This window comes from Vipera ursinii (assembly GCF_947247035.1).
Source record: "Vipera ursinii genome assembly, chromosome: 4".
In the NCBI taxonomy this organism is placed as follows: domain Eukaryota; kingdom Metazoa; phylum Chordata; class Lepidosauria; order Squamata; family Viperidae; genus Vipera; species Vipera ursinii.
The window spans coordinates 52,650,456-52,673,507 of record NC_139514.1 but is presented as its reverse complement, the minus strand read 5'-3'; the positions used below and the strand labels follow the sequence as shown (position 1 = coordinate 52,673,507).

Sequence of the window (23,052 nt, the reverse complement as noted above, 5' to 3'; positions counted from 1 at the left end):
CAAGTCTAGATTAGAGTGAGGATCGCAAAGCCTGTTATTAAGATGCAGAACTAATTGTCACCCTCAGCAGAAGATTAAACAGTGATCTCACTAAGCAACTGGATGCTTTTTACTTCAATCTGCTGTATGTTGCCCTCACCTCCGCGGCATAGGAGCGTGGCACAATTGCTAGAGGAGATACCTGTAGCAAAGATTTTTGTAGCATCTATAACTTCCAGTTCTTATACGCAGCATAATGCAAGAGCATAATTACCATTTCTGAACTTTCTTTTCGCTAACAAGTTGGCCATGGGGTTCAGTAGCACCAGGAGATAAAAGTGCTAAATAAACTGGAGTCTCAGCTCCCTCATCTGGACTTTTTGTGGCTCTGGGACCTGCCATATCTGTTCTGACCCACCCAGGACAACAAGCATTCAGGAGAATACCATCATTTTTTCTTGTCTCATTCAATAGCCTTGCCTGAATTCTTGATAAAACTGTCACTCCAATTTTGGATACTCCATAAGCAGTACTTGGCCAGCCTTCCTTCTCATGCACTCCCTTCTTGGTATCTTCCACAAATTTTTCCATGAGTTTCACTAGCTCTTCTTCAGTGATTGTGGCACTCCGAAATTTCTGCTGCAGATCCTGGTTACATCCAGACAATGCTGAAACTGAAGCCATGCTGGATACATTGACTACCCTCCCTATTCCAAGACAAAAAAAAATAAATAAATCACAGGATAAATGATTTTTTTCCAATTTTATTCATTTTGTAACAATATATGTGCCCACAAAAAGGAGGCTTTATTCTTTCAATAATTATCAGTGAATCAGCTAGCTCTGCCATTCCATTTTGTATCCTCCAGATAGATAATGTGGGGCCAGCTTTTTCTACTTGTGGATGCTCTTTATGGGTCTGAGAATCCTGAAATATTGGAATGTTCAATTGGTGAAGAGCTACCATAATCTTTCTTCAATAAATGCTGGAAAATGAATAATGCTGAATAAACAGGCTTAGATAAATGTAAACATGCATATATTTATGGGTACTGACTTTAGATTTTCATTGTAGCTGTAAATGCATGTGTGATAGAGAATGGTTGTCATCTATATTCAAACGGACTCAGCTTTCCAAATGGACTGGATTATTTTGTAGACTATTTTAATCAAGCAGTAATCTTGATTGTTTTGCCCTGTAACTGCTATTTCTGACAAGCTATGAAAGCTAGCCAAACCACAAATTACCTGGAAATGATTATTGGGAGGAAAAATCTCCAACATTCATTTCAACAGAAATTGACAACCCAAGTTTAGGATAAACTGGAGTTCTCAATTTCTATTGAAATGAATCCTACAGATTTTTCTGTAGGGCAGAAGCATGTATACTCTATCATCTAACTTAGACATCACATGTATATAAAATAATTTAAATGATTAGAAATAATTCAGCATTATAAAGCAGAAGAAAATTCGGCATAAGACTGATTAAAAGCAGTTCAATTCAAAATCCATTTAAAAAACAGATTTAGTTGGAAACAATTCCCATTCATTTCAATGAGATTAGTATCAGAGATATAAACTATAATCTGAAATTCCTAGAAGCTTCATGATTTAAACATGGACAATTACTGAATTTAAAAGTTGAGCTTAGGGAAGAGTTGATCATATGTGTTTTTCTGTTACTATTTTAGCATTTTACTTGTCAAAAACCTCGATTAATCTTTAACATACTCCACCCCCATTGTGTGCTTACCATTGGGCTTCAATAGTGGCAGAAGTTCTGTGCAAGCATTCCTAGTTGCAAAAAAATTTGTTCTCAGCGTGACTTCTGCTTGTATAGCAAATGGGGTTGTATCTTTAACTTTTTTTTTCAAAATGGAAAAAAAACAGAAGTCAAGATTCCTAATATATAGGAAAACAGGAAAGCAATGTATAACAAGAAATGAAACACTGTAAAAGTTTAAATATTACTTGGATTGGAATGATGTTGTAAAAAATAGAAATGGATACTTAGCAATGCCTAACCAGCTATTTTATCTGCATGCAAGACAAAAATGCATATTGTATTGTAATGAGATAAGACTTAAATATAATTAGGAGAAAGATATACAGATTTTAAATCAACAGTTCTGAAAATATTCCTGGAAATATTTCAAATTGAACAGATATTAATTTAATGTGTACTGTACTAGTATTAAGCCAGGATTCAGAATTACAATATAAACCTCTTTGACTCGAGAAAAAACTTGGCTTAAACTTCTTCTTTACACAGGTGGAAAAAGAATGAATCATGAAGCATTTTACCTTCCATCATTTGCAACTTGTATTGAAGTATAAAACTATAGTTTAAAATAATCTCTAGTAAATTACTAAACTATTCAGTTTCAAATGACAGCTTACAGATTTTCTTATTTACTATATTAGGATGCAATTTTAAATATTTTCTGGTTTGTGTACAATGACAACCCTTCTAGGAGAACAAGGGAAAAAAAGCAAGTATAGGGCTAGATACAAATTGTGGTAGAAATTGAAGTGTCAGTTATCTATGGGAACTCACAAGCTATACATGCATAAAGGTAAAGGTTCCCCTGCACATGTGTGCTAGTCGTTTCCAACTCTAGGGGCCGGTGCTCATCTCCGTTTCAAAGCCGAAGAGCCAGCGTTTGTCCGAGGTGGTCATGTTGCTGGCATGACTAGACGCCAAAGGCGCACGGAACGCTGTTACCTTCCCACCGTAGTGGTCCCTATTTTTCTACTTGCATTTTTACGTGCTTTCAAACTGCTAGGTGGGCAGAAGCTGGGACGAGTAACAGGCGCTCACTCTGTTACACGGCACTCGGGATTCGACCCGCCAAACTGCCGACCTTCTGATCAACAAGCTCAGCGTCCTAATAATACAGGCTATATATTCAGACATTAAAAATGGGAACCAAACTAGAATACATAGAGATCTACTCACAGTTAAATGATACTGTATATATGTTAGGCATGAACAATCAGACCCATATCTGTAGAGTTCAAACTAGCTACATTGCTCTCTGCCTGTAATACAGGTAGTCCCCAACTTAGCAACAAAAATTTTGGGCTCAATTGATTGTAAGTGAAATCCTTATTTAAGTGAATTATGACCGTTCTTGTCACAGTTGTTAAATGAATCACTGCACCTTGTAAGATAAAGCAGTAAGAGAATAAGATAAGTGAATCTGGCTTCCCCATTGACTTTGCTTGTCCGAAGATCACTTGACCTTGGGACATAGCAGCGGTCATAAATGTGAACCAGTTGCCAAGCATCTCCAATTTTGACATGGGACCATGGGGATGGTGCAACAGTCTAAGTGTGAAAAACAGTCATAAGACATTTTTTTTCAGTGCCTTTGTAACTTTGACAGTTACTAAATGAAATGTTTTAAGTCGAGGATTACCTGTACAGAAATCTCCCCAAACTGGCAGCTTTTGCCTGTATAGATAAGGCTTTAAGGCATTAGCCCTCTTATGTTTATATAGTGAATCTGGGCTGATTAGTCACTTGATCTCTTTTCTCTTCCAGGATGGTTGCTCTCCAAAGTAGGGAATGCCAGAAAATCTGGTTGATTTTCATCTATTCTGTTGAAGAAATCTATCTTTTCAGTCTTTCTTGTGCTATCACATGGCTTGTGCTATCACATGCATAAACTCCAGTAATAAATTTGTAGCATATTTTTGCTAGATTCATCTTCCCAACAGAAAAAACTGAAAGACCTACAAAAAATATTAGCTACAATTTTACTCTCTACAGAGCTGTTGCCAAAACCTTTGATCTGTTGCTCAACCAATTTCACATTCAGTGATTTACATTTAGGTTACCTTTGAAAGCAATCCCAGCATTGTTGACTAGCACATCCAATCCGCCATATTTTTCCTTGAGAAAATCACGGAGAGTTTGGATACTCTCCGGATCATTAATATCCAGTTGGTGGAAAAGTGGTTTTAATCCTTCTTCCGACAGTTGTGTCACTGCTGCTTTGCCTCGCTCAGAGTCCCGGGCTGTCAAATACACATCCCCAGAGAACTGCTTGCACAGGGCTCTCACAATAGCCAGACCAATGCCTTTGTTGGATCCAGTCACCACAGCTACTCGTGTAGGCATTTTGCCTATAATTAAATGGCAAAGATTATCAATAGAAAACACTTAACAAATTGAAGTCTTTCTAAAAAATCTCAACTGATTTAATTTGCTATTTTTCTACCAACTATGGTTTTAAACATTGTTTTAATATTCAGTGCCCAGCTTCTAATTCAAACTCAGCCTGATAATACCTGGGGTGTGGGGTAGGACAACTGTAGAAATAATGAGGACTATGCTTTTAATGTAGTACGTTTTAAATGTATTCTACGACAGCCTAGGTGCACAATATAAAACTTGAATATTATTAAAAGTATTACTATTAAAAGGATAATTACAGAGCCAGTTTGGTCTAATGGTTAAGGCACCAGGCCAGAAACTAGGAGAGAGTGAGTTCTAGTCTGCCTAACACTTGAAAGCCAGCTAAGAAACTTTGGGCCAGTCACACACTCTCAACCCAGCTGATTTCTCAGTGTTGTTGTGGGGAGGAGGAAGGAGTATTAGGTATAAGTCAAGTAGCATTTTGAATTATTTGTAAAAATAATAAAGGTGGGATTAAAAAAATCTAAAGTAAAAACTTCTTCACTAAAAATATTAAAAGGCAGATTAGATAGAGTAGAACTTCCAACCAAGTGGGGACTGGCTTGTTGAGAATAAATTAAAATTAAAACCTAGTAATACATTTTTTAGGATTACTTAATATTTTGATTATAGTATGTGCTAATGAGTCCTTTTCGACTCCTGACAACCACATAGATTTCTTCCATGACGGCTGCATAATTCAATTAAAGGAACTCATTTAACGTGTTCAGCATTAAAACAGTTGTTTAAGAAACACTACCCAGCCAAATTGAAGCCAAGACAAGGAGAAATTCAGAATAAGAAAATGTCCTTGAAGGTGGAAAATTTATAACAACTTGCATGCAACATTCGATTACGTGATCCAATCACCAAGGAAGAGTCTCCTTGCAAGGTTATATAATTATACACAGCACTCCTCCCATTTCCTCCATTTCTTAAATTACCAAGAATGCATAAAAAATGAAACACTCAGAATCCTTGAGCAGGTGCTAGAAGATGCTGAAAAACCAACCACATACCAGAATTATGGTGTACCAGATTTTTTTTTTTACCTAAAACAATTAGAGTATGCCACGTTTTTCATCTAATGCCATCTGCAAAACGGCTCCAGCTCTTTGTATACAGGCTCTAAATTCTTTACAAGCAAAGACCGAGTGAGTTAGAAACGCACGTTAGAGAATAAAATCCTGCGGCGGGGTTGAGGAGAATGGAAGGGAGTGAAAAAGAAAGCATTTTAAAAGAAACGTAGCCACAGTCCCCCAGCTTACCTTTCCCAGTCGCGCAAAAAGCGGTAGCAGATCTCGGCAGGACTGTAAGGAGAAGAAGAACGAGCTCTTCATCCAATGAGAAACCACCTTCGACGAGCTTGCTTTTTCTCAATAGGCAATTGTCTGAGGACCGCCTCTTCCGCTTTCTTGCCACCTGAGTAAGGCCTGGTGACTTCTGGGTTTGCGAGTGCAACATAGTTGAAATCGGAAAGGAAAAACGTGCCTGCCGGCTGGGGATATTGAAGGGTAAATTGGCTGTGGGGAAGCTTGAAGGTAGCAGGGAAACAATACCTTGCAGCCCGTTCCTAATTCTTATACTCAAGAACTCTTCCTCTCAAATTTTGGATGGTTTGTTCCTGAAAGAGAGTACAATGCTCCGTAGATTTGCTGAGTGAAAAGCCTCTCTGAGCCCATTTGGAATTGCGGTTAGCCAAAGGTGAATCTTGATACGTTTTAATTTTAAGTGAAAATTGCTATTTTTGTTAATTCCTGCTGTTTATGCTCATTTCCCAAATAGCATTTCACAGTATAAAAAGAGCTACACAGCTCTTGTTAGACGTGACTGAAGGGTTCCGGGAATTGTTTAGAAATTAAGGGTCTTCAAACCTGGCCCTTTTATGACTTGTAGACTTCAACTCCCAGAGTTCCTCAGCCAGCGTGCCTGGCTTAGGAACTCTGGGAGTTGAAGTCCACAAGTCATAAAAGGGCCAAGTTTGAAGACCCTTTGGAAGATACTTGCAGTATCATGGGTTTTTACCCTATTTTACAGCAAACTGAAGCTAAAGTTGGCAAAATGATTCCCGGAGTGGTCAAACAGACTGAGCAACCACAGACATATTGAAGACTTAGAGCAGTTCTGGTGATGTTCCCTTGAAACATCCTCATCGGCAACCATACATCGGGGTTGACATTTTGTAGCTGTTGAAAATGCTGCACTATGTCGAATGTAGTTTGGTTCTTATTACCTTGCATTTTTATTTTTTATTTTTTCAAGAGTGAAATATGGTATACACATGAAGATACCATATGCAAGTTTCTTATTGACATATTTGTAAAAATGTGGCACAACAGATTTCTGCAATTGAAACAATTGATTTAAAAACTCGGTTTGCTTTTTTATTTTCAGTTTATGTGCAGATTCCCAAATAACTTTAAAATGAAGAAATGCAGAGGTCGTACTTACCGAAAGAGACACAGAAAACAATCTACAGCTTTTTCTTCAAGTGGTGGTAATATGATTAATCATTTTATTTACTTATGTTTGTGTATATATGTATATGTATATGTATAATGTATTTATGTATTTGATTTTTATCCTGCTTTTAACCTAAAGCAGTGAACACTCCTTTCTCTTCCTATTTTCCTCACAACAAGCCTGTGAGCTGGGTTGGGCTAAGAGAGCATGAATAGCCCAAAGTCACCCAGTTGGCAGGTCTCTTGGTTTCTAGGCCAGCATCTTAACTATTAGGGCAAACTGGCTTTTATTAACATACAATTACACATAGTTTGGTTTGATAATAATTTCTATAGGATTGCTCCTATAAAATTTAAATGATTTTAATTTTATTTATCCTTAAATCATGTCCCATTTCTATTAGTTATCTGTTTTATTTCACTGATATTGGATTGCCTTTAGCGTAGTTAATTTTATAGTTTATATGATACTTAGATCAGTGATACATTAATACATTGTATTAATACACGATTTTAGCAAAAAATGTTATTGAGACAAGCCAAAGGGCTTATTTTTGTCCACATATTTCATCATTTCTGTTTTGTAATATGATTTGTATGAAGCAGTATATTGTTGTGAAATAATCTTGTGGATCAATCTGGATACCTTATATGATATGTGATTATTTTCTTATTTAGTGAATTTGAGTTATAAAAATGAATATATACTTCTCAAGAAGTGGTTGAAAGAAAAAGGCTACAAGAACAAGAATTTAAGTCCAGCACTGTTTTCAGGTAATGTTCTAGTAATTTTTCTAGAAATTTTGACAGCAGATTGGCTGTTAAAGGAGTAAGATTAATCAATGGGGGTATGTGAGCAGGAATTCATATCATTATTTGGATTGCCGGCTAATTCAGAATGTACTTCACATTCATTAGGAATCTTAGCAGAAACAGCAGTATCATTTCCAGTGCTGAACAGAGTAGCACAATGTTGTTTTAACTCCTGCAGTTTCTGAAGAACAGTGACTTTTAGGCAGAAGAGTAAAAGAATCCCTGAGTTTAGTTCCATTTCTTCTATTAAAAGCAAAGAAGGTGAAAGGGATTAATCATTCCCAAAAGCAGTCTGCTCTTATCTGTGTAAAGATGTTGCTTTCATACAGACAGTTCTTATCTCAGTTTCCATTTGCTAGAAAATTTGTCAGGGAAGCAACTTTGTCCCAGCAATAGTTAGCCTATTTAAAACCAAAATTCTTAGCTTGCTGCTATAAAGATTTCATTTGTGAATTTACAAAATCTTCTCAATCCTGGAATCTATACAAAAAATGTCCCATACTTGATTTCTGCTCTTGGATATATCTACATATTCATGAATTGGATTGAAGATAATTATATATTTTATTATGAAAATTGTAAATTGACAACATAATTAATTGTATTGCTGGAGAGACTACAACAGTACTTCCCTCAAGCTTCCAAAAGGGGTGCAAGATTAAAAAAAGTTTTGACTTAAATAATTTCTATATTTGCCATTCCATATTTTTCATGTTAATAGTCTATTACAACTGTCTAAGAAACCAATAGTAGTATACCTAATTGCATTTTCCTCTCTCCTATGCCTTCTAGAAACAGGAAGGGGATTGATGACCACAAAAACGCTTCAGGTTTGTGATTATTCCTATGAGTAAACATTTGAAACTATCTGAACCATAATGAGGATATGAGAAATTATACTATCTTGTCTTTCCATGTAATGTATATTATTTAGATTTTCCTTGCAACTTTATGCTGGATTTATAAATGTTTAAACAATAATAGTGGATTAGGCTAGTATCTTAGTTTTGAGCAGGGACTCAAGAGCCTATGGATGAACCGGATTTATGTGGTTGTAGTTACGTTTCCAAAGCCTGGTTGATTTGGGGTTTAAATTCCTGTAATTGCCAGATGATAGGATTGTATTCTGTAATCCAAAATATTTAACATCAGCAGGGGAGAGATAGGTTTTTTTTGATATTATAGAATTTTGCTTTAGTGTTTTAAGTAGGCCAAGCAATTTTTAAAATTTCCTCAGTGCTGTTATAGTGCTGTTATGAACTTCATTGTACTTATACCTTGCTGCATCTATCAGCTTACATTAAGGGTTTGGGATGTTTTGAATCCATAGCTATGTTCTTTACTTTCTTTGGTATATTTCACTTTTGAGATTTAGTTATAGAAATAGATGCACACTTGTAGAGTTTCTCATAGGATTACCAGGGTTATTACACTGTTAGAGGTTCTGCCAAGGAATGGCACTCTTCTGTCTTTTTTTTAAAAAAAGATTTTATTGAATTTTATAGGGTTAGAGATAAAATAGAATTGGGTTAGGGCTTAGGGCTTAGGGTGGGGTTCAGATCAGGATTGGGGTTGGGATTAGGACAGTGTTGGCATCAACATTGGGGTTGTCCCCCAATAAAACTTTCATTCTTGGCAAACAGGCTATTGTCCGGGTACATATGTTCAATTAACAATAGTTAATATAGTAATAGAGAACGGTAGAGAACGTAATAAACAATAATCAAAAACAGTATCAGTTAATCAATACATGTCATTCTTCTTACTAATATATATTCAAAATAACATATCACATTCATTTCTCACGATTTCATTTTCCTAACCATTGGTAAAAATTATCCCATGTTCTATAATAAACTGAATCTTTCTCTTTAATCTCTAAAATCAGTCTCCATTTCTGCACATTCTAAGATTTTCTTAATTAAAACCTCTTCAGTTGGTAAGTTTTCATTTTTCCAGTATTGGGCAAATGCTATTCTCGCTGCTGTCAGTTCATGCAATATTAAATATTCATTCTCCTTCTCATAATTAGATCCTAATATTCCTAACAAAAACAATTCTGGCTTAAATTCTATCTGTATTTTAGTCATCTTTTCCAACCATGTATGTATATTAACCCAAAACCTTTTTGCTTTAGGGCATGTCCACCAGATATGATAGCAAGTACCTGGCCTTTGTTTATATTTCCAACAATTATTCGAAGTGTTTTTAAACATTTTCGCTACTCTTACTGGTGTCATATGCCATCTATAAAACATTTTATACAAGTTTTTTTATATGAGACTGCTTTAGTCAATCTGATATTTCTATCCCATAGTTTCTGCCAGTCTTCCAAGTCTATAGAATATCCAAAGTTTTTTGCCCATGTTATCATTGTTTCTTTTACTTGTTCTTCTTCCATCTTTAAATTTAGCAGAAATCTATAGTTTCCTAATCAAGTTTTCATCTGTTTTTAACAATGTTTGATCAAATTCTGTCTCTTCTTTATAGAATCCTGTTGTCTTTAGATCTTTTTCATATCTCGTTTGAATATGCAAGTATGGCCACCATGCTAAATCAATACCTTGTTGTTGTAAATCTTGTCTATCTTTCAATTTCCCTTCGTTATCCAAAATATCTTTATAAGTCACGACTTTGTCATAGTTAATTAAATTTGGGTAAGCAAAAGCTTCCATTGTTGAAAGCCATTCAGGTAGCTTAGTATAAATTTTCTTCTTTATTCTTTCCCACTTTAAAAGAAGTACATTCCTTATAAGATGGCTTTGGAAATATCTGTGTGTTTTATTCTTCCCGTACCATAGGAAGGCATGCCAACCAATTTGTAAGTCATATCCCTCAAGGTACAATAGTCTTTTATTTCTCAGCGTTATCCATTCTTTAAGCCATGGTAGAATAGCTGCTTGATAAGATAGTCTCCAATCCGGGAGTCCAAATCCACCACTATCTTTAGCTTCTTGTAACATTTTCACTTTAATTTGTAGTTTTTTCCCTTGCCAGATAAATCTCAGAACTATTGAGTTTAGCTCGTCCTTTCCCAATTTTACAGGAATCGTTTGAAATAACCCTCCTTAGACTGTCTTTGGTGGGGATCAGGGTTGCTTCCAAAGAGAGTTTCCAAGGAGGGAATATCAAAGATAAGATGATGTCATCCTTACTTGTGCCTCACCTGCAATTGATGTGCAACCTTTTGAAAATCTGCTTATTTTAAAAGTGGCAATTAATTAATTACACAGTGCTTGGTTAGATATAGTCAGGGAATTTTTTTTACTTAGTTTAGTGCATAATAATGTATGAGATAAGTAATTTTTCAGTATATTCATTCTTTTTTTTAAATTTCATAGGCTGAAGAATTGATTATTTCTTTGCCTGAAAAGTGCTTGCTTACTTCCAATACTGTACTTAACAGCTACCTCAGAGAATACATTTTAAAGTAAGTTGGTCACTACTTAATAAAATTCTCAAATTTACACATTGACATTTTAATAGCTCTTATTATTTAAACTTATACTTGTCCTAATCTGAACAGTTTCCATTACTTTGAACAAAGTTGTGTAATTGGGAATTACGTACAGTATGCATTTTTGTAAGAATTTATTTATTATTTATTTATTTAATTAAATTTTTATACCGCCCTTCTCCCAAAGGACTCATGCTTCAAAATAATAAAAAAAAATTTTTGAGAATGTTTGGGAGACTAAAGTTAGTTGAGTGATTGTTTTAGAAGGATAACACAAGAGATCCTCTTCCAGGCAAGTTGCAAATTAGACATGTGTTTCTTCAAAACAAATCCTTGTCATATTTATTGTGATATAATAAAGCATTACCTTGACTTAGTAATCCGTTTGCATGGATATCATATGCACCTATAAATTCCATCCCCATTCAAGTGAGGAATTGTAAATTCTGAGGTCAGAAAAAACAAATTATAGACAATCCAAACATTGAAACTGTCTTTATTAAAAATGGCCATTCACAAAGTAGTTGCTGGATGATAAGAGACATGTTTGCATTTTTGAGCTGATCAGCACATATTTTGTTATTAGAAGCCTTAGTGCATATGATCAAAAAGAGTTCCAGTTCTCAAATGATAGTATTGTATCTTTAGATGAACGATAACAGAGCTGTTTTACATCAGATTCTATTTATGTATTTTCCTTTGTTTAAGAATGACCTAAAGTCAGAGCTAGAATGTTCTGGGAGGCTGAGATCTCTCTGTTCCCATCTATGAATATTGTTATATGTAAGCTTTGTGTCCGTTTTTCTTTTATACAGAAACTGATCTGTTTTTTTACTATATGGTGTCAGAAATAAACCCTGCATAGAATTCTACTCCCATATTTCCTTATAGGGACTAATACTTTATATGTGCAACTTCAGGGAATCGTATCTTTCCCATCCTTCAGGCATTCATTATGGTAATGTTATCAATTTTGAACAGTGTCTCATGGCACTAAAATGGTGTTTATGTAAGAAAGTCAAATGATACAGTATGTAGAAAACCTACAATGAAAATGGTAACAATGAAATCTATCATTCTAATTGGTATACTTAAAACAGATGCAGGAAAAGATACTGAAATGGTTAAACATGGCAGAGAAGGTTACAGTGTTTGTTGTTTTCTAGATTAGAAGAATGATGAATAAGCAGAATGTGATAGGAGTGAGTAAACTGATACAAGGTATGACAGCAATGGATATGAAGCTTTTTTCTTTTTCTGTCAAAATAGACAACACAGAGTCGTCCAATGAAGGCAAATAGTGTGAAACTCAAGACAGAAAAAAATATTTCTTTGAACAGTGAGGTTGGTGTAGTGCAGGGGTATCAAACTCAATTTCATTGAGGGCCGCATCAGCATTGCGGTTTCCCTCAGGGGGCCGGGTGGGTATGGCCAGGGTGGGCGTGGCCTACTGGGTGGGCGTGGCTAGAGTGCGTATGGCCTGCTGGGTGGGCGTGGCCAGCTCTACATCGTTTGCATCAAGGGTGCCTATTTATTTATTTATTTTTATTATTTAAAATATTAATATTATATTATTTTATTATTTATATCGCCCTATTCCCGTAGGACTCAGGGCGGTTTACAGGGAAAAATTAAAAATACATACATACAAAGTTAAAATCGATTATGGGGACCTGGGCAGGAGTGGGACAGATCTGAGGGTCTCTGGCAGGAGGAGGGTCTTTTTAGGCATATGGTGTTAGCCTACAATGTTGGGTTGAAAAATATATTAACCGTGATGTTGTTATGTCTTTAAGTTGTTAATTGGCCAATGGGTGTGTAAGTGTTCTCATGGCCATAAGAGGGAGCTAGGAAGTAGCTTCTCTCTCTCTCTGAATTCGCTGCTCTCTACTATTACTGTTTTGGCTCTGCTGTTGGTTTACTACTGTTGTAAACCTGAACTGTGTATTGACCTCTGGACCGGTAAGAAGACTTTGTAGTTTGGATTACTCTTTGGACTGTTGCTATTGTGTATGACTTGGACTGTTTATTTTTGACTGTGCATTTTTGTTCTTACACCACCTTAAAGTAAACTACTTTTTGTTTTTACAACTCAGTGTACTCTTACTGTGTGACTCTTGCTGCTCTCAGTACCCTTCCTTGTCTGTGCAACTCTTTGGTAGCACAAGGAGACCTCTGCACAACAAATTCCTTAACAGGTCTCTGGGCCAGGGCCAAGGCAGTGGGGGCCGTTCCCTCACTGTTTCCAGGATGGCTTCGCGGGCCACATGAAACCACTTCGCGGGCCGCATCCGGCCCCTGGGCCTTGTGTTTGACATGTCTGGTGTAGTGGTTATGGCATCAGGCTATAAACCAGGATAGTAGTCCCATCTTAGACAGGAAACAAGTTGTCTGACTAGTTATTCTCTCTTAGCCTTAGAAAGCAGGCAGTGGCAAACCTCTGAACTTTTGACAAGAAAAATGCAAGGACTAGCCTAGGCAGTTGCCAGGAGTCAAAACTGACTTAACTAACCATCTAAATGACATGGCATTCACTCAAATAAAAAGTAAGGTTAGCTACTTGACCTGTTTTGAAATAGGGGTAGCTGAGGATGCTAACAATGTCCATGCTATTGCTCAAAAAATTCTGTGGCTGTGTCCATTAAATGGAGATCAACCTGAAGGAATTTTTACTTAAGACAGTAAGTGTCTAAAAAAGTATATATTGCTTCCACTATCAGAGACGATCTACTTAGTTATTGGAGAACTTCAGTTAGGTGGTCTGTTAAGCTCATGCTCTACTTGCGGCATCCCATGCATCTCTGGTTGGGTGCTGTAGGGTTAGACCATTGGCCCTGATATTCTGTTCATTTAATCTATGATAAAACTCATAAAAAACAGTGACAATCAAAATGTATTTAACGGGGGACTTCCGGTGGCTCCGCGGCGACGGAGGGAGCCTTCCCGGGCTGCCCGCGGCTCAGCTGGTGTTTTTTCGCCCGAAACAGCGCCGATCAGCTGTTCGGGCGAATCTGAAGCCCCCTCCTCGGGAGAAGAGGAGGGGGTGAGCCCCCAGGTGGGGGTTGAGTTCTCCGGGGCCGCCTGAGCTTGGAGCTTGGGCGGCCGAAGGATTGAACTCCCCCGTAGCCTGGGCTGCTCCCAGCTGGCTAGCGTCTCTGCTCCGGACTTCATGGAGCAGAGCCAGGCGTCTGCGACCATCCCTGCTTGAAGGAGAGACTATGAAAGGGAAAGAGCAGGCAGAGCAGTACAAGAGGGAAAGATGAAGAGATGAAGAAGATTTTATTTTACTCTCAAGCTTGATGGACTTTGCTTAAAACTTAAAGTGAAAGTGCGTCACAATTGTAAGTAAAAGATGGCGGCTAAACCTCCCCCTAGAACTTTTCGGAGTGCTGGAAATTCTCCGGTGCAACAACAATCATTGCTGCAGGCGTTGCATTCTCCTGATGTATTGACATCGAAGGATCTTGAAAAACATACCCAGTTAATTTTGGAGTCAATGGGTGTTAAATTTCTACAGATGGAGGAGAAATTGGAGAAATTGGAGCAGAGAATGGAAGAAAGGATGGAACAGAAACTTAGAGAAATGAAGGTAGACATTTTGTCCTCAGTGCAAAAAGTTGCTAAATGTGTGGAGGTGCTGGATGATCAAGTGCAAGATTTGATTCAAAAGAATGCTTTATTAGAAGCAAAAGTATTGGAAATTGAAGATTTAAAAGACAAAATCGACAGTGAACAGAGCTTGGCTCAATTTTACCAGATGCAGTTTGCTGTGAGAATTAGAGGCCTAAAAGAGAATATTAAGGAAGATTTAAAGCAGCTGGTTTCTGAGGCTTTTGAGGGAGTATTGAACCATCCAGCATCTGAATTAAAACAAGGTATGGACAAAGTGTTTCGTGTGAATTCGTGGATTGCTAAACAGAGAAAGTTGCCTAGAGATGTGGTGGTTTATTTTGTAAAAAGGGAAATTAGAGATGAAGTTATACAAGCTGCCTACGATACCAAAGTTGTGATTGCTGGTCAACAAGTTTTGGTTCTAAAAGAAATTCCTCCAAAGATTTTAAAGAGAAGGAAGGATTTTATATTTCTTGTGCAAGAGCTCAAGCAAAGAGATATAAGGTTCAGATGGGAGATCCCAGCTGGGTTGAGCTTCATGTATGATGGCAAAAGGTACTGTTTGAGTAATGTGAAGCAAGCGCATGATTTTTATAATAATGTCTTGAAAGTAACCCCATCAACACTTCTGGAAGCTGCAGAGGGATCTGGAGAAGGAGAACATCAAGAGGATGAAGATGCACAGATAGACGAGAAGGGTACAGGAGGAGTTCAAGCTGCAACTCTTTTGGATGAACAGAGGGTGACGCGTGCTGCCTTAAAACGCTCAAAAAAGGAAAAAAAATAAGACCAGTAGAAATCTATGGAACTTCCACAAAATATTTATAGTTAAGTGGTAGTTGTGTTTTTTTAAAAAAAAAAAAAGTTTTGGGATGCTATGTATGGTAATAGATTTTTTTTTTTAATTTGGAATTAATGGACAACTTACTACAGAGGAAGAGGAAGAAAGTTTTGTGGGTTAATGTGGGTTAATTTGTGTAAGAACTATTTATTAATGTGCAAATGAGAATATGTTAAGGTAATAGTGAATTGTGGAAGAACATAGATGGGAATGATGCTAGTTTTCTTTTATTTTAGTTTTTTATATATATTTAGTATTATTAAGGATTGGTTTACTATATACAAGCTAGAGAGTGATGGATTTTAGAGTTTATAATTGTTAGTATATGATTGTTTATGATTGCCTTTTAGATATATACCTTGTATTTTGCTCTGGGAAGTCGGGGGGGGGGAGGGGGGAGGAGGGGAAGTGGAGGGGGGGAGGTAGGGGAGGGAGGAGGGGGAGGGGGAGGGGGGGAGATAGGGGGGAGGTAGGGAGGGGAGGAGGGAGGGGGAAGGGGGGTTTTTTTAAAGGAAAATTGTATTTTATAAAACTTTTCAATAAAAAAAAAATGTATTTAACGGTTACTATGCTTTCCTTTGCCTTTACAATAGATGGAGACCTCCAATTTCTCCTTTGACAGCATTCTGTTCATTTTTAATAGCAGAGAAGTGGTTTCATAGGACATCTGTATGGAAACCATACCTGGATCTCTTACCTGAAACATATACCTGTCCTGTCTATTTGGAGCAAGAAACAGTGAACCTTTTCCCTGAGCCCTTGAGAAGAAAAGCTCTCGAGCAACAATCATCGATCCAGGACCTTTTTGCTTCTTCAAAGCAATTTTTATCTTCTTTGCAGCCTTTATTTCCTGAAGATGTGGCGATTATTTTTAACTTCAGTGCCTTCCGGTGGGCTTGGTGCACTATAAATACAAGAACAGTGTTTATGAAACATCCACAGAAAGACTGTTTTTCTAGAGAGCCAGATATATATGCTCTAGCTCCATTTCTGGATCTGCTGAATCACAATCCAAAGGCCCAGGTAAGATGATGATAATGGTGATATTAATTTTATTAATTATAAAAAGAAGAAAAAGGAACATATATATATATATATATATACAGATAGTTTCTTAATTGGTACTCCGGTTAAAACTCTACTTATGATCACAGTTGAGCCCAAAATGTTCATTGGTAATCTTGTTAAATGAGTTGCTCTCATTTTGCAACTTTTGTTTGCGACATTTGTTAAGTCACAACGGTTGTCATGTGTTTGTTAAGTGAATCTGGTTTCCTGCATTGACTTCGCTTGTTGGAAGCTGGCTGGGAAGGTTACAAATGGTGATCACATGACCCTGGAACAGTGCAACTTTCATAAATAGATGCCAGTTGCCAAGTGCCTGAATTTTGATCATGTAACCACGGAGATGCTTCTTCAATGTGAAAAGCAGTCATAAGTCATTTTTTTCAGTGCCTTTGTAACTTCAGTCACTAAACGAATGGCTGTAAGTCAAGGACTACCTACTGTATGTAGCATTCTTGTCCAAGTTTAGAAAAAGAAAGAAAGCTTCAAGCTATTGTGTAATTGGTATAATTAACATAGAATGGATCCCTTCCACCCTTATCAGAAAATATATTTAATTTCCCCCATTATATTTATTTTGTGGGCCTAATAGAGCCAGTTCCTTTAGAAGTGTAGGTCTGATCCAAGGGTTCTGTGTTCAGTAATGAGAATGTATTGATATGTTTCTCTTGAACTTAACTTTTTTCACACTCTCAGGTGAAAGCTTCATTTAATGAAAATACAAAATGTTATGAAATAAAAACACATCTGGGCTGTCAGAAATACAAAGAAGTATATATTTCTTATGGCCCTCATGACAACCAGCGACTACTTTTAGAATATGGTTTTGTTGCTGCTGATAATCCACACAGCTGTGTGCATGTTGGTACAGGTAAGTCTATGGCTAGATCTTGATTTTGATGGATAATACAAAATAACAAAAAGCTTAGATACAATGAAAGCCCATGACTTTCTCTTAGAGCTTTGGATGCTATCGCTTTTTTAAACTTCCTACAACTGAATCCTACAAGTAGTCTGATGCAGTAGGATGAAATACAGGGGAATAAAAAAAGTCCTTTTGCTGGCATTATTGCTTTTCTTCAAATCTTTCCTGTGTTACTCTTCACAATTTTTTTTAAACAGGGGTTCTCAGACTGTGGCTTATGACTTGTGCCCACAAGAATATGTGTACAGGATATTTTCATTTCTTTAGTATCTAGTAGATATGTTAATAATATTAACTACCAATACAGAATGCTTAAAATGTCAGCCTTGAAAAGTATTACGGCTTTTATTTGCTTTAAACATTTTACTTTAACTTTCTTTAGATACATTGCTGAAATATTTTTGTTCAGAAGACAAACAGAAATCTGCGAAACTTTTCATTTTACGAGAGCACAAATTGTTAGAGTAAGTCATCTTTATATCTTTATAGTATAAGTTTTGAAGATTTCACGTTAAACTTTCTTAGTATTATTTGTGGATTTGAGGTACAAAAATAAATTTGTGCAGTGTTTGTTGCTTCTGCATGGACCGTGACTAAATACAGGAATTTTGCAGAACACTGGAACTCATCCTGGTGTACCCTATTTGAAGGTTTTGCTAATATACATGATTTGGGACTTAAGAAATTTGTGTATTTTATAATCCTATTAAGTTCCTGATATAGATATTGCCCTTAGTCAATATTTCATATGCATATGTTTCTATAAACACAATAATAAAATTATGGACTGCTACTTCTTGATTTAGGGATGGGGCATATGGAATTTTTATAGGAAAATGTATATTAAAAGATCATGTAGTTCACAGTTAATTTCCTGCAATAGTTGGATAGTAGCCGTCTAACTGAATGCGTTTCGTATATAGTGTTTCTTTTTTTAAAAAAAAATAGAGTACTATGGAGTATTGCAATTGTCAGTTGGTGAAGTGAGATGGACAGTATTTTCTCTGTCAGCATATGAAATAAATTGAATTTAGATTTTTTTTTAAATACTTTTTTCCTAGTGATCTGACGTTTGGCTGGGATGGACCATCTTGGACACTTCTTACAGCCCTTAAATTGTTATGTCTTGAAGCAGATGAATTGTAAGTTGCAAACATTTGCTGAAAATTTTTGTTTTGAGAAGTATCATTTGGATTGCCATTTTCTTGCTTTGTACGAACATATGATACATAAGAATGTATTCAAAATTTATAATTCTAGTACTTTGTGGAAAAAGGTAGTGCTTGGAGATGTTGCTTCAAGGAAGAATGAAGAAAAGAGTGTGGATCTTGCAACAAAAATATGTACATCATTGATGGAAGAAACTCAGCATGTACTTCAGAAGGTACCTTTAATACTTCAGTGTAAAATTTGAAAGTGGAATGTTTTAAATAATTAAGATTGGGAAAAAAATCAGATTCCTCTTAAAGCTGAAAAGTGTCCTGCCGTATGATATATCAGCTTATCTCCAGACAGTAAAGGTTAGGAATTTATAGAGGAGATGCTTAGCTCTGATAAATCTTCAAGAAGAAGGACTCTTCAACTGAAACAATGAAACATGTTGGTTTACTGCACTCCTAATAAAAATGGAATAGATGAATTATTTTATATATTATTAGAGATTAGCATATCAGATTAACAGAGTTAGACTTTGTAGTAATTTTCCTAGAGGTATAAAATAAATAGAAATAGATCAGTCATCCAGAACTAGGTTTTCCAAATATATATGGTTTTTTTTAATTATCCTAGCCAGCATGTAACTGCAACTATAAAGTTGGAAATAACCTTTTAAAGCCATTGTGTCCAACCTTTTTCTATTATAGTAGTCCAGATAAAAGCATTTGTGATAAATAACTTTCACTTGAATCTAGAGAAAGTAATATCAACATCTGTTTAGGAAAATAGTTATATTATCAAACAGCTCTTACTATTGGAACATTTTCTCTGACATCAAGTAAAATCTGCCATCCTGTCACTTACTATTATTGTGTATTCTGAAGTATTAGTGTATTATGTAATTATTTTAAAATATTAAATGAACATTTGATCTTATGAGTAAATGTATTTTAACAACCAGACAGTTTTAAAATATAATTTTGTTTTTTCTTTCTAGGTTTCAGTCTTAAAAAATCATTATAAACATCTTGTGAATCAGCTGACTTTGGTAGAAGCATTACATACAGAAAATCTAAGAATCTTGCAGCTTTCATATGCGATTCTTCAGCATTTACCTTCCACAACCATTTAATTTTGCCAAAACAAAACTGTGCTAGTCTTTGCAACAATAAAACAATTTAATATTCAGTGTGAACATTCTGTAAAATATGAACAGAAAAAACAAAGCAGGAATGCATAGATCTTTGAAGTCCCTTAATTAAGACTGCATTAATTAGAAAAAAAATATCTTAGGACAAAACATTTTAAAGGGGGCAATAATGAGGTCTTAAGGATCTATAGTCTAAATGATAATTGAGAGCAATGTTTCTTAGCCTTCCCACTTTTAAAACATATGAAGGTCCCCAAGAATGTTTTTGTTTGCATGGATTATATTTACCAGTGTTTACCATATTAAAAATTAAAGTTGATGCATTTGCTGATGTTACCCATTCTCACAATTATTTGATGGGATTTTTAATATTCTTTTTCAAAATAAGCTGACAATTGATTTTGTGGACCTCTGCGAGAATCTTGGGGTACTGTTGTGATTCAGGGTCAGCCTGTGGGTTCGGCAGTTGGGTCGGACGACTCAGAGAAGGAGGAGGGGGGTGTTGAAGAGCTTGATGATGATGGCCTTGAGGCTCCGCAGAGCCCTCAGCCGGGCCCCTCCCACTTGGTCACGACGGAGACCCAGCTGTGTGAGCCTGACAGCGTGGATGAAGATGACCCACAGCTGGCTCTGTTCAAGGACGCCCGACGCAGGAGGCAGTCAATCAGGAGTAAACAGAGGAAGGCAATGGGGCACCTCGGAAGGAGGTAGAGAGAGGCCACGCCCTGAACTGTATTTAAGGGGAATGTGTGGGAGGGCTGGTTTGCTGAAGGCAACCGCTTGGATAGTTCCTGTTTCATAGCTCCTGTTTCATGGTTGGTGTCTTGTCTTGCTCTGTTTTATGTTAATAAATTTGGCAGGCTTTATTCCAGCCTCTTGCCGTTTGTAAAGGGGTTGTCCCTGCTTTTGCTGCAGGGCCGGTAGCAGGCTGGTACTCCCAGAAATCCTAGGACCATTCCTTGTATATTTGAAGAATACTTGTTTTCCTGTTGCCTAGCCCCACGTTTATAAATTTTGAGTTTGTTAACGGCATCATTAAGTTCAGATGTACAGTTTGCATTTTAATCACTGGAGAAGATAATTCACAACTGTGTTTAATGCAGTAAGAAATAGCAGCCTGATTTTACCTCTTTATGAAGCCTAACATAGCTGTTTTCAGTTTTTCTACAGAAATTAATATTAGTCATTTTAATATATACATCTTAAAGAGATTAGAGAGCAATGTTCTGTATATAGCAAAGCTAAATATTTTTTTGTGTGATTATTGCTTACAACTATTTTTAAAAAAGAGTACAAAGAATATTATGTTTTGGAGTGATGCTAATTTTACAATAATGTACTAAATCAAATTGTAAAAAATATGTTGTATATAAGTATAGAAAAGTGAATATATGTGTTGTACATGTTATGACAGTAGAAACTTTTGTGTGTGTCTTTGTGTTTTAGCTCTTATGGCTACGGTGCTCATGAAAAGAGAATATGGGTGATCTCAGAAGTTCCTTGATATCATTTTACAGCTATCATTAGAATGGTTTTTAGTTTCCCTGTTTCAGCTATAAAATAGGGTAATCATTCATCATGGGTTAGTGCTTTTAGACTGTCCATTCAGGAAAAGATAAGATAGTATCAACTTTCAAACTTAGCTAATTAAAGCTTTTAAGTGCATTATGAATGAAACGTCAAAAGATGACACTCACTAGTGGGAAAGATCTGTAAGTGATGTGGTCAGTGATTTGATGTTCTTGGAAGTAAATTTTTCCTTAGAAATATGAAGCTGTATAGAGAAATGGGCAGTTTCATAGCATAGACTAGAGTATATGAAATAATTCCCATTATACAGCATTGGCGAAGATAGGTGAAGATAATAAAGGAGGATATAAGAAAAAGCTAACATTATGGCACAGTAAAACTGGTCTAGCTTGTTGAACTGCAAACAAACTAAGTTAAAGTCACAAGGCTTGTAAACAGGTTACAGGCTACTTCCAGCTAAAGGACATTCACTTTTGCATAAATTGCACCCCCCCCCCCAAATTTGTAGTATTGCTGTGGTATATACTGTAGTCAAGAGAATCACAAATTGTTTGAAAAACATAAAAGCAGTTTAACTGTAGATACTGACTTAAATGTTCTGATACACTGAAAAGAATCCCTGAACTTATTGGTGGCTGCAGAGTCGGGGACAAGAGTAATGAATGTAAGGTTCAGTCCAAACAAAAAAAACCCAAAGTTGTATGTATGATGATAAATCATTCCAGACAAAAGTCTGAATTGTGTGTGTGTGTGTGTATGTGCACATGTGCATTTATGTTTTTGAGTAAGCTTTGATTCTGGTGACTACATGAACAGCAGAAGTTCTTTTGGTAAGCTTTATAGAAGTAGTTTGGCATTGCCTTCATAGGGCTCAGAGAGTGACCTAGCTGACTAAGGAAGGATAGATGCATAGTTTCTACTGGTCATGGAATTATTATTTTCCTATAGACCAGGGGTGTCAAACTCAATTTCATTGAGGGCCGCATCAGCATTGCGGTTGCCCTCAGGGGGCCGGGTGGGTATGGCCAGGGTGGGCGTGGCCTACTGGGTCGGCATGGCTAGAGTGCGTATGGCCTACTGGGTGGGCGTGGCCAGCTCTACATCGTTCGCATCAAGGGTGCCTATGGGGGCCTGGGCAGGAGTGGGACAGATCTGAGGGTCTCTGGCAGGAGGAGGGTCTATGGGCCAGGGCCAAGGTAGAGGGGGCCGTTCCCTCACTGTTTCCAGGATCGCTTCGCGGGCTGCATGAAAGCACTTCGTGGGCCGGATCTGGCCCCCGGGCCTTGTGTTTGACATGTCTGCTATAGACCGAAATCTGCCCTTTACTGTCTGTCTACTGGTTGAACCTAAGCTATGGGGTGATGGTTTTTCATCTGCTGAATTTATTGTAGTAGATATTGGATATTGGGGATATAACTGGGGGCTGTAATAATCTAAGGATTCTTCCAACTCTAGACAGCTGAGCTATTGGCATATTTGGAATTACCTCTGGAATGGAGTAGGATACCATAAATATGAAATATTTTTGATTCTTATATTGTATCTTTTTTTCGGCCCATGTTGTATTGACATGGTTTAAACATACTTTGCTAAAGTAGCCCATTTCACAATACTATCACAGCCTGTGGCTTTTAAAACACAATAACTGGCTTTACACAGGAGCGAAGAAATCACATTATGAATATAGTGTATAAGGCACCCTTGCTTATATTGAGCAAGATATTCTCTCAGCCTTGGCATCTGTTCTGATATTTTGCATAATGACATATGCAGCTGTATTAATAACTTTAATGAATATGAAAGCAAAATAAAAGAAAGCTTTTATAAAGAAGGAGGCAAAGGAAATAATGTGGGATCAGGCTCCAAACTAATATACC

At 36.7% G+C, this 23,052-nt stretch overlaps 2 protein-coding genes across 3 annotated transcripts; one reads left to right on the top strand and one right to left on the bottom strand.

Moving 5' to 3' along the window:
* Window positions 1-248: 248 nt before the first annotated feature.
* LOC310639650 (carbonyl reductase [NADPH] 1-like) lies at window positions 249-5,644 on the bottom strand. Its single transcript, XM_083361451.1, has 4 exons — window positions 5,434-5,644; window positions 3,826-4,113; window positions 1,736-1,843; window positions 249-686 (listed from the first exon to the last, which is right to left on the bottom strand). Exons 1-4 carry the CDS (start codon window positions 5,627-5,629, stop codon window positions 250-252), a joined length of 1,029 nt encoding a protein of 342 aa, XP_083217577.1. The 5' UTR covers window positions 5,630-5,644; the 3' UTR covers window position 249.
* SETD4 (SET domain containing 4) lies at window positions 5,631-21,059 on the top strand. 2 transcript variants are annotated; one of them, XM_083361448.1, is made up of 11 exons: window positions 5,631-5,869; window positions 6,560-6,662; window positions 7,306-7,401; window positions 8,233-8,270; window positions 10,782-10,870; window positions 15,944-16,373; window positions 17,112-17,286; window positions 17,723-17,804; window positions 18,402-18,482; window positions 18,601-18,724; window positions 19,493-21,059. In XM_083361448.1, exons 2-11 carry the CDS (start codon window positions 6,563-6,565, stop codon window positions 19,625-19,627), a joined length of 1,350 nt encoding a protein of 449 aa, XP_083217574.1. In that variant the 5' UTR covers window positions 5,631-5,869; window positions 6,560-6,562; the 3' UTR covers window positions 19,628-21,059. The 2 variants fall into 2 exon arrangements, with proteins under 2 accessions (XP_083217574.1, XP_083217575.1); XM_083361449.1 differs by having other exon boundaries at window positions 5,755-5,869; window positions 6,571-6,662; window positions 19,493-20,280.
* The last annotated feature ends 1,993 nt before the right edge of the window (window positions 21,060-23,052 follow it).